We start from the raw sequence: 12,379 nt of genomic DNA on the forward strand, positions 1-12,379 counted from the left end.
TTAATATACGTGCGCCGGGTAATGAGGACGTCGCTCATAAAGTCAGTCAGTTCCCGCTTTCCACTCCGGCGTCTTTGATTTCGCGGGGGGCTTTTATTCTTCTAATGGACCCCAGAGACAAGCCGTTCCCTCATTAGAACGCCTTTGCTTGGATCCGTAACGAAAGGACCGCGTTTCTGGACTTCTCCGTTCCCTGGGGAATAACGGTTTGGTTTCGAACGTAGAGACGTGGGAAGCAACAAGCTTCTGCCTCAGTCTTAGTTCAGTGCTCGTAGGACGGTGGGACTGAATGCGGAATCGAGTGGAGCGGTACGGCGGACTCGCATGTCAGCGGTGGAGACAGGCCGCACTCTCGAAGATGCGCATGGCTCAGAGTGCAGATTTTGTATCTGTGTGAACTTTGGCGAGGCGAGCCTTTCCCATAGAGAAATTTTCCACTCCTTGACTTCATCCTATCTTGCATCACTTTGAGGAGATGATTATATAGCATGCATATTGTATGGGCTGTTGTCATTTTCTAGGGAAATGCCCCTTTGAGTGTGAAATGGCTTCCTGATATTTTTCTGACGTGCCATTTGATGTCTGTTATATGTTCTTGTAATGCATTGTAAATAATACATGACAATTCAAAACGTAATGAATGAATCCCACATTGGCTGTAGTTATGGAATGGTGGTGACGTGGTGCCAGTCTCACGGGCCGAGCCCTGGGTCTTTTTGCATTCATTCCTTTTTTCAGGGTGCAATTTTCAATCACTTTGGTAACAGGATATAAATGCGAACAATTATTTTCAGGATAAAAAGGGTTGTATAGTTTAAAAAGCAAAATACGGTATTTCATACTTCATTCATTTAGTTTTCATGTGTCCTTTTGGTGTCTCCAGATGTCCTTTTTGGAAAACTGCCTAGACATACACTCACCGAGCCCTTTATTTGGAACATTTTTACTTTATTACATCTACTTATTCATGCGATTATCTAATCAGCCAATTGTGTGGCAGCAATGCAATGCATACAGTCATGTAGATACGGGTCAGGAGCTTCAGTTAATGTTCACATTAGCCATCAGAATCGGGGAAAAATGTTATCGAAGTGACTTTTGACTGTAGAATGATTGTTGGTGGCAGACAGGTTGGTTTGAGTGTCTCAGAAACGGCTGATCTCCTGGGACTTTCACGCACACTAGTCTCTAAGAGTTTGCAAAGAATGGTGCAAAAAAACAAAAAAAAAATAGCAGCAGTTCTGCAGACAGAAACGGCATGTTAATGAGAGATGTCAGAGGAGAATGGCCCGACTGGTCAAAGCTGACAGGAAGGTGACAGTAATGCAAATAACCACACATTACAACAGTAGTATGCAGTAGAGCATCTCTCAACACACAACGCATCATAATAAGTGGATAGGCTACAGTAGTAGAAGTCTAAAAAATAAGTCTAATAAATACATCAAAGCGCTCGGTGAGTGTAGATAAATTAATTAAAAAAACTATGCAGAATGCTAATTTTGGTGATATTGCACTCAAATTTGAAAGACGATTTGTCCAGTGTTGTAACTTGTCTCCATTGTGTTTCTAAGTGCACCAGCTACAATCCTCTGTATCTTTTCACTGGGAAAAAATGCTTCCACTTTCACTGTGTTTGCACTTCTGTAAATTTGTCTTAGTACTATTTGGAGTAATTCTGACTTCCCAAAGGGTTCCCTTTCAGAAGAAACAAGGATTATGCCTGTAGTCAAAAGGGTTCAAGAATAGTAACCAGTTTATTTTGGGTATGTCACTCTAAAACTTACTTAAAAATAATTTTTTGGTAATGCATATGGAAAAATGGCACCTCTGTTTACTCTCCGACTTCTATTTTTAGAGTAGAGAAGTGTGATGTATTTAATTTTTTTGTTTATTTATTAATTTTGGTAAATAACGCTGACCTCCACTCTGCACCGTTATGTTCAACGTTGTATGAAACCTTTACAGTAACAAACAGCAAAGCCTGTCCTTTCATCGTGTTTGTAGACTTCCCCCTTCCCCCCCCCCCCCCCCCCTTTTTTCATAATCAAAACCGGCGGTGCGCGAACGAAAATGGTTCGGCATTTATGAGGAAAAAGGGCTTTTTTTTGAACGGATGGGTTCGCCCCCCCCCCCCCCCCTCACGTCCGTAAAAGGGCAGAGAAGTTTTCATTAACCAGCGGCCATTAAGATTTGAGAGGCTGACGATCTGTGGCCGGACTTCGGCGGCGGTGGGTGGGGGTGGGGGTGTTTGGTGTCGGAGCTCTGCCCGTGAAGGCCACTCAGACTCCCCACGCTTCATCTACGTTTCAGCCCGAGGAAGGCGCTTTTAATAGCTCTGGAGAAAGGGCCTTTAGAGAGCCGTGAAAGGCCAGGTTCCCGGCTGAAGGACGACAACAATAAGGCACTTGTCAGTCCGCGCATAAAAAGGTAGCTATGGAGATTGTGTTTATATCAATTTGTCGCTCCTCATCGCCCCCCACACACCCCCTTTAAATTTCCCATCCCTTTTATAACGCGTGTGCGAGAGAAAAGAGTGCCAGGCTGTTTTTCCCGTTTCTCCTTTATCAGGCTTCCTTCCATTGCGCAGCTCTGTGCCTTTTGTGCTGAGACCCGTCTCTCTCCCAGCTCCCGGACGTTTATACAGATTTATCTGTTGATTGCAGCCTCTTGTAAAAGCTGCGCGCTGAGTGATGAGCACCCTGCTGATAATACAAATAACTGGCCAAAGCAATTTTGGGAAAATGTTTTTATTTATTTGGACATTTATTTAACCAGGAAAGCCCCGTTGAAATCTCTTTTGCAAGGGGGAACTGACATGAAACACCCGCAAATAATTAGTCAAGTTTAAAATGAAAGTTATGTGCAAACAATTAGAATAAACCCTGTTAAGAGTGTAGTTTATGAAATGTTTATGTTCTTTCTGTTGCATTTAATGGAATGAAAAAAGACAATTATCTCATTGGCTTCAGGTGGTAAATGAAAATACAATAATTTGTTGGTTATTTAGTTTTCGGTTATTCAGTTAGACTGCAGGCAGGATGTGCTCTTTCCAGTCGACGCTCCTGTATCATGGGGGTGTAGCAGCAGAAAGCGGGTTCTGATGGATCAGTGGAATCATGGGAGCACACCCCTACCTCTCCACCATATTTACTCCGCTATGTAAAACAAACGGAATCCGTGCCATTGGTGTTCACTCAGCGGGAGACAGCGACGCGTTGTTTTTGTCGCTTTATTTGCATTTGGCATGCAAATGCTTGAGAGAGCCTGGAGGAAACTCCTCAACTCTTTAGTCGAGGTCACATCAGTGCGGATAGGTACCGATAATGACGAAGACTTGTCTAATTGGGCGCCTGTCGTCAGGACATTAGCGGCAAAAGGGGCACGATTTCTGCAGCAACATGGATGGTCTGGGGTTGTCAAATGTGGACCAACTGCCTGTTGCATCACCCACTGACTATCCATGGGCTCGTGAAAAGCGTTTTGAAAACACGGAAGACAAACGTACCGGCGCCGCCATGTTGTACAATTCTGAGCCAGTGACTTCTCAGTAGAGCCTCTGAAGGCGACTCCTCCACTAATTGTGTGACGCAAGCAGTCCCTGATTCATCCACCAAGCATGACTGTATTGTCGTAATAACACACTAACCTAAAGAAAGTTGGCGAGACATTACATTCAGAAAAACGCCCGATTGCAACAACATTTTCACGTTGGGAGAAAAATGTGTACGGTTACCATTGACTTTACTTTGAAAGGGTGGCTGAAACACCTGTACTGGAGCCAACCACAGTGGTGCTAGTGAGCAGTGTCTCTCAACAAAACCAGGAACCAGGCCTCTGGGATGCGTTGTTTTAAATATTTTTTGGTGGAACCACGCGGGGGCGGGGGCGGGAAGAACTGGGAAGGAGAAGTAGGAAAATGTAGCTGCATGTAAGGCACCATGGGTCTTATCGCACTCAGGGGGGTGCTGACAGCCGTTCTATGTTCAATGGGTGGGTGAGATGGAAAGGGGAAGAATGTAGTCTAGAAGAGGGGGAAGGAAGGGTAGAGAGACAGAGAGAGCTAGAGGAGCTGGTGCAGGGAATATGACGTCACCGAGCCGCAGGGGGTGCGACTATATATAGAAGAAAGGCGGACGTGCAATGTCTCCCTGTGACTCTGACCCTTTCCCATATGAGAGAGACGGACAGATGCGCACCCTCTCCCACGTCCTCAAACCTGGCACTGCAAGCCAGCGCCTTCTCCTCCCCCTCCATCTGAGGTAAAGTGTCCCAACTTCCCTCATGTTCATCTATCATTCCCGCGTATTTCACCCAGCGCATCAGCAAAGTATAAGAAAGCGTAATAACGTTTTTCATTTCAAATGCAATGCGCCGGAGTGCAGAAATCGTACCTCTGTCCAAATACTTACGGACTGCACCGTGAAGACCCTCAGCCGTACGTTTCAATCGCACGCGCATTTAATATCGCGGTCACTTAAACGGGGAAAAAATAAGAAGAAACGCAACGGGAACGTCAACCGCGGGTTTATCATTCGTTCTTTCACCCCGCCCCCCCCCCCCACAAGCCGAGCAAATCTTTGAGCTCCCTGGATGAAGAGCGGTGGGCTGGGGCTCAGGGTAGGCGGGGGGGGGGGGGGTTCCAGATGAGAACAGATGTGTCCTTGTCTCAGCGGCTGAGCTCTCCGGACCTGCCAAGGCAGAAGCACTGATGTGGCAAGGAGGATGAAATAATTGTGAAAAATTGAAAGCTAAATATTGGCTTTATCTCTTCAGTAATAAAGGGCCATGAAATTGATTTAATGCCGCGGTGCCTCTCCTGGGTGACTTTTTACCAACCGAATACAAAACAATGAGCCTCCGAGATCTATTAATTAACCCACCTAATCCCGCAAAGTTAATCTCTCTCGACAACTTTGCCCATCAGTAACTTTGGAGCCTCCGGCTCCGCCGGGGGCCCCCGGTAACAATGGCGGTCGACGAAGAAAGACACAGAGCTTAAGAAAGAACAACAGGGAAGACTTTAGCTGGCGAAGGACATTTCTGCTCGGCAACAGCCCCGGCCTTCTTCTGTGGAGAGGCGGGCGGGTACGCGATTGTCATTACCATAACATTTAGTCTTGATTTCTATTTTTCTGAAGAGATTACAGAGTGTGGCGGAAATCAAATGCACGACTTGACTCCTGTCGGTATGGCACGCGGAAGGGGACTTTCGATTGATTATAACCTGTCCGGATTTAGCGATCGGCCTGCGATTGACGTCAGCCCTGCGCATGGCGGCGAGACGTCTGCCCGCAGCGGCGAGCCCGTTTTCCGCTGAACGGTGGCTTTTTGCCACCCCTCCCCCTCCCCCTCCCCCACCCGCTCTGGACCCCCCGCTCTGAGTGCACCGTGTCGGCACGACCCGGTCGTCGCGGCGACACATTTCGCTCTCGCTCCTCTGCAGAGGTGTGAATTACCTCATTCCCTGCAGGTTCACAAAACCAAATGTGTTTTTCCCTTTAGTGTGATCGCTGCCCCCGGCCTCTTCTGCAGCTCGCCCTGCTTCAGCCAGCTCTCAGGGGCGAGGGGGGACTGGGAGGGGAAGGGGCAGGCTGGTTCTGGGGTGTATAGGGGCCAGAGTTGGGAGGTGGGCAGGTTGGTTCTGGGGTGTACAGGGGCCAGAGTTGGGAGGTGGGCAGGCTGGTTCTGGGGTGTATAGGGGCCAGAGTTGGGAGGTAGGCAGGCTGGTTCTGGGGTGTATAGGAACCAGAGTTGGGAGGTGGGCAGGCTGGTTCTGGGGTGTATAGGGGCCAGAGTTGGGAGGGGGCAGCTGGTTCTGGGCTTGTGTTGGGACCAGAGTTAGGCTCTCTGATGGAGTCTCAGTGAGCTGCCTACTCTCTGTCACACAGCCATTCTCTTTGCTTAGTGACCTTTTCAGCCTCTCTTTCTGTCTTTCTCTCTTGGATACATTTCTCCAACTCCAGCCACCATTCGCAGGGGTGTGTGTGTGTGTGTGTGTGTGTGAGTGTGTATGTGTTTTCATTTCTATTTACAGTTCCCAATTAGTGTACATGTAGGGGTTTTAAATTGGTGGTCGTGGGTGAAAGATGTTTCTGTTGAATTGTGAAAGAGAACGAGAGGCCTAATTATATGAGTAACGCCCCCCCAAATCTACACAGAACCCTTTGCAGTGTCTGGGGTTCTGTACTGTACTGTACTCTGTCACCAACAGACCACTGCTGCACAAGATGTGTATTTTAATTAGATCCATTCAGTAATTATATTTATTCTGCAATAATGACTCAGCCGTGGACTTTTTTTAATCATTCTGCAGTGATGATGGTATTTCATTAAAATGTTTAAACACAAGAGAGAAGCGTGTCCCTACTTTACTCTTCTTCTCTTGTGTAACAGTAGCTTTGTTGGTTTCTGTTGACTTCCAACTTGCTTGACTGCAATTTGGCTCGTGGGAATTTTAGTTATAATGGTATAAAAGCCCCAATCATTAATAATAGTGAAATTCCTCCTTCTACAGAGCAGCATTTTTCCTATAGTAGTATATCACTGGGGGATACAGCCTCACTCACTGTATTCAGGCCATGCAAAGACAGGGTTGGGAAGACCTTCTTTTTTCTTCTGGACGGTTTTTACCCCGGTGTGATACGCTGGAGCCATGGTCAGCCACACTTTACCTGCAGGGGACAGTTTGGCAAGCACTGTTCTCCACACCGAGTCCTGAGGTCGCCAGGTACTGTATCTGTGCCTGGATGACCTTCAGGTTGTATTGTCGATACGATTGTTCTTATTTACTCCCTCACAGGATAATCAAAGTTGATTATAAACAAAACTATTCAGCTGTTTATGAGATTCTGGCAGCTATGCAAAAACTAACTTTAACATGAGATGTTGCAAATGTCCAAGGCAAAGGGGTGGAGAGAGAACATGAGCGCATGCGATGTGGACAGTGTTGGACGTGCCCTTTGAAATAAAACACTTCCTCTTTCCTCATTGTTTTCTTCCCCGTCACCAAGTTGCCCTTCCATGTTGACGGAGTGGATTAAAGAGCACTTTGCAACAAGCAATTAATCCCCGATTCCTAATCTCATAACAATGCTATAAAGACGAGCTGGGGGCAACTGGCTCACCCAAGCTTGCACAGTGTCTCCCCACAAATCATAGCCTCTCCCCGGGGCCCCCGAGGCTCTGTCAGGCTGCGGCAGCCGTTCACGCAGCCTGGAGCCCAAATTATCCCCCAGATTGATTGGCTCCCGAGGCGTGAAGCTCCAGCGGCCGACGACAGCGGATGATTCGCTCTCTCGGCTTTATGAGCCGCGGCGCGGGGCGGTGAGATAAGTGACTTAAGCGCACAATGAGGTAGCACCCGCGTCTCGCCATTTCCGTAGCGGTTCATTTCCGTATCGGTTCTGGGGGGGGGGGGCTGCGGGGGTGCAAAGGTGCCAGGGGGTGGAAGGGTGTGGGGCAGTTCGGGGGGGTTGGAGGTTGGGTTCGGGATTAACTCCGTCCTCGCCTCGGTAACAACCGCTGTCAGACGGCGTTTTCCCGCAGAGTCGGGGGTAAATAGCTTGATAAATAAGAGGTGCTTCATGTAAACGGACAGCGCTAAACTGAGCCGGAGTGGTGGTGCCGAAGGCCAAGCCCGGGGTCATCTCAGTTACTCATCCCCACGCTTTTCAGAGAGCTTTCTTAGCCTACGAAGCAGCGCTTATTGATTCAGCGAGAGCTCGGCGGCCCCAGAACTAGAATTTACAGAGCGTGCAGGGTCCCAGCTGAACTGTGTAAAATACAGGCTGTCTCGGAGTATAAATTACTGGGCTTTTGAGCTTTCAGATCTCATTGAATGAGGTGAATTGTTGCTATTACAAGAAAATAGTATTTTCCTTTTTTTTCTTTTCTTTTTTTTTTTCTTTTTTTTTTTAAGAGTTGCCATGTCAGGTGTTAAACCTGGCTTTTCTCCTCTCCTAGCGGTTGTTTGACAACACGTCTTACAGCTGAAGCCTTTTGGTGGCAATAACCCAAAAATGAAAAGTGCAACCAAAACCTAGCAGCTACAGTAATTCATCAAAGCAAGAATTTGTAGCGGCTGTAATTATTTAGCTTGGATAATGGACCGCGCCGGATCTCTGTCACTGATGGCGGCTGTCACTCACAGAGGCTCCAGACCCAGTGTGAGCGCGTGTCCACGGCAGGCGTGTACGCGGCGGTAATGAGGTTAGGACGCAGCGTGGCGCTGAGGACCTCCCGCGCGGTGCATGCGGCGCGGCTGTGGGCTGTCGGTGTGCTGGGGCGGGTGGGGGGGGAGGTTGAGGAGCCTGCAGAAGTTTAATGAATGGCTGTGTTTTGGGTTTTTTTAACTTTTCTTTTTTTCTGGGCCCAATTTGGAATTGGCAGTTATGCCTCTATTCACCGCCGTGCCACTCGCACCTGTCACTGAAGTGCACGGTCTCCGCCGACGCGCTCGCTCTTGAGCCAGCTGCCATTTCACACCCTGCGAGGCCCGTGCCGTGCACTTTACCCTGGAAATGGCTGTCAGGCCTGTTGACGTGGCTGCCAATTACAGGAACTCACCCGGCCTTTGAGACGAGGCCAATTGTGTCCTGCCACTGCAGGGCGGTTGAACGGGAGACGCAGACCAAGCTTTGGCTGCATCCTGAGACTCTTAAGGCCCAGCCGGCATGTGTGGAGGGCACCTTGATGAACTGAGCCACTTGGGTACTCAGCTGTTCATAATTAAAAATCAAGATCTAATTACAAAAAATATTTGCCTCCCTTCATGGTTTCCTTTATTTTTGCCTATTTGTCACAATTAATCATTTTACATCTTCATACAAAATGTAATATTGGAAAACATAAGGAAACACAAAATACAGTTTTAAAATGATCGTTTAGTCAAGTAAAAAGGTTATCCGACATCTATATCACCCCAAACTTAATTTAAGTGGTTGTGCCACCTTCAGCAGCAACAACTGCAACCAAATGCTTCCGATAACTGGATATCGGTCTTTCACATCGCTGTGGAGGGATTTGCCACAGCATCTCACAATAGGGTTCAAGTCAGGACTTAAAAATCTTTTTGTTTCTTTGACTCATTCAGAGGTGGACTTGCTCTTGTGCTTCAGAACATTTTCTTGCTGCATAACCCAATTGCGCTTCTTCCTCAGATCAGGTGACCAGACAGATAATGAGCTATATTTCATACCTAGGAAAGTATTGTCTACACTCAGTAAGCACTTTATTAAGTATTGATTAGACTTATTTTTTTCGACTTATTGTATAGCACTTTCTTGAGTATGAAATATAGCTCATTATCTGTTTATTCTACAGAGCCTTTCTCATGTTTCTGAAGGGTACCAACAATTTTGGAGGGCAGTATGTACAGTATACTATAGTATACTATAGTATAGCATAGTATTGTGTAGTAAATACATTATGCATTGTAAAAAGTGTGTTTTTCTGGATATATGGCATCGGTAGTCGTCGTAAGATCAATGGTAGCAGCAGTTGCACTGGAAAAAAAGGGAAAGAAAAAATGTCAGTATTAAGATAATTAACAATTACTTTCATGTTATATTTAGACTTCAAATCTTATTACTATAACTTTTTTTGCTAAATGAGACAAAAAAAAAATGAGGTGAGAAAGTTTGTGAGTAATTTAAAGAATTGCCAATGGGGGAGAGAATTTCACTTCACTTTTTTTTCAACTTGAGGAAAAAAAAGAAAAAGATCTTAAGTTTTATTACAAGACTATAAGTGCTTGTTAAGGTGGTTAGACTGGTTCAGGCTGGTTTAGGCTGGTTTAGGCTGGTTCAGGCTGGTTTAGGCTGGTTCAAGCTGGTTCAGGCTGGTTTAGACTGGTTTAGGCTGGTTCAAGCTGGTTTAGACTGGTTTAGGCTGGTTCAGACTGGTTCAGGCCGGTGGAGCGGCGGTCGTGTCGTGACGTGTGCCGCCTGTCTCCTCCCAGGGTTCCCTGCGACGGCGTATGGACCGGTGGCAGCGGCAGCGGTGGCGGCGGCGCGTGGCTCAGGTAGGGGGCCCCACGGAGGAGCCGGCTACACGGCATACCCGCAGACGGCAGGGGCAGGTAAACGCTCTGTCGGTAATCTGCGTGGCTGCAGCTCTACATCCTCTGACTTTTCACAGCCCTCACTCTCTCTTTCCGCTCTTCACACCTTCCGGCACGCACAACGGGGGCAGCAGACCTTTGCACCATCTCCGGCCGCGAAAAAAAAAAACAACAACCAGACTGACGCTCTGGGACCTGGCGATTTCTGGTCTCGGGGTTTGGGCTAGAGCAGGGAAGAGAATGCGTGACGCGGCCCCCTTCTCGACGCGTTTGTCTTTCGGCTTTTCTTTTTAAGGTTTTTATTTGTTTGGACAAAGTCGTTCGTCTGCTTACAACTTCTGTTACTAACGGCAGCCTTTAAACACTGGTAAACATGCATCGCACCCAGATGCTCGCAGATAGTGCCAGATATGTACAGAGCGTTTTAAGCACCACTTTACGCAGATGCTCAGTATGGCAAAGAAATACAACACATGCTCATACTCTTCTTTCTGTTGATTTAGTGTTTGCCCTCAACAACAAAACTGACTCCATTTCAGCTACAAATAAATTGATGGCTGTGAATAATCACCAGTTTGAAATTGGCAGGTAGCATTTTGCTCTCAGAGAAATTATTACTAATTACTAGAAATGTGGCTCTGGGCCCAAGGTGCTGGACTGCAAGTTAGGACAGGGCAACACTTTACAACAAGGTTACATGAATTGATTAGATCATGAAGTTAATGTGTACAGCTTATTTCACATATTTGTACATAATTAATTCATGTTTCCAACTACGTTAGTCAACACCAATTTGCATTGAAATGTTAAAAACAGTTAATGTATATGTTAATATCAGTTCATCCTGTGGTTTGCTAATGTATTCCAGTAACTAATATGTTAGTTGTTCTTTGTAGTTAACAATTAAATGAAATAATGAAAAGTTAATTTTGTGACTAATGTATTTGTAACTATCAATTAAATCATTTTAACGAGTACATTAGTGCATTTTAATGTACATTCGTGCACCCTTATTCTAACGTGTGATCCAGTTTCGAATCTCATGGGCCCCCAGCAGAAGAGACCGCGTGACCCTGCTTTCATTCGACCCTCGCCTTGCGTTGTTCGGACACGAGGAAACTGAATCTCACAGCCTGGCTTAGAGCAGCCCTCCCTCCTCTCCTCTCCCCTCCCCTGCCCGCCCGCCGGGTTAATTTGGGAAGTGTTCAAGTGTCTGTAACTAAAGCAGGAAGCCAATCAGATCCTCTTTCAATTCAATCAGGCCCCTTTGATTTGCCTCCTCGTTCCTAAACAAAGTGTCTCGGGCGACGACTGTGCCGACCTCTGTGGTCTGGGGGGGGTTTATCTAGAGAGGCTTCCCACCAGCCCCCTACCCCAGAACCCCTAAATCCTCACCGTTTCCCCTGCACACAGTGGAGTGCAACCAGGACTGAGGGCCGGCAGACCAGCGTTTACAAAGCTGACTTTAGTGGGAGTTTGGGTTGGCTGGGCAGGAAATAAAGGATTCACCAACGGTTTACTCCAACCGCTCCTCATAAGTGAACCAGTCGCATCGCTTAACACATACAGCGGGTGAACGGGGCTCTCTGACGGAGATGTAACCTTTCTCTGAAATCCCGTCTTAATTCTCCCGCTCAGAGTGTGCGCTGGCTTGCGTCGTCGGCCGTACGTATAGATTTACTGATATCCTTGAGGTCGCATTGAATGCGTGGCGTATCTGCGCTGCCTCCCCCCCCCCGACCACCCCCCCCCCCCCCCGGCTCATTCCGCAGCGAGAGAGAGAGGAGGGCCAAGGGCGAGTGAAGGTCGCGGTCGTCCCTTTGAGAGGCCGTGTCACAGAGAGCCTCAGCCATCAGCGGGCCTCGGGTCCGGCGCCGCCGCATCACGCTCGCTGACAGCAGCGCCGTGTATTTTTAACTCGACCCCCCCAAACACCGAACCTCTCACAGCTAACCGATCCCTGGCTGCTGACGAGCTTCAGTGCGGAAGTGCTTTTGCTGAAGCATAATGTGAATTAATACCCTATGACGTAGTGTATGTTTTGTGCTACCGAAATAGCACAGAGACATTGCTTTCTATAGTTTTTTTTAGCCCCCAATAACAGCGTGTTTTATTGTTCCTTCCTGATTTTGAGGCCCCTCTTTACCCACTCCCTCCCGAGTGAGTTGGGTCTTTGTTGGTATGTAAAATATATAATTCTGTTTAAAGTTTACACCTCGAAAAGAAATGGAAAAACCCCTCATGTTAGAACCGTGGCTGCATCCCATAATATCACATGAAAGCAGGCTCTCTGAATTCCATGGAAATGGCCATTGA

General features: G+C 47.3%; 1 protein-coding gene across 12 annotated transcripts in view; it reads left to right on the plus strand.

The window, feature by feature from the left end:
* The window catches only part of LOC133132376 (RNA-binding protein Musashi homolog 2), a 242,101-nt gene that overhangs the window by 201,248 nt on the left and 28,474 nt on the right, over window positions 1–12,379 (plus strand). For 11 of the 12 annotated variants that reach the window (XR_009709125.1, XM_061247783.1, XM_061247782.1 and 8 more), the window contains exon 11: window positions 9,962–10,024. Coding sequence is in view for 11 of the 12 variants with exons in the window: in XM_061247783.1 (XP_061103767.1) it covers window positions 9,962–10,024 (63 nt within the window). In the remaining variant the exon portion in view is untranslated. Of the gene's footprint in view, window positions 1–9,961; window positions 10,082–12,379 lie in introns of all 12 variants that reach the window. The other variant, XM_061247787.1, reaches the window with a different exon arrangement.

The sequence above is a fragment of the Conger conger genome, chromosome 7, assembly GCF_963514075.1.
Source record: "Conger conger chromosome 7, fConCon1.1, whole genome shotgun sequence".
Classification (NCBI taxonomy): Eukaryota; Metazoa; Chordata; class Actinopteri; order Anguilliformes; family Congridae; genus Conger; species Conger conger.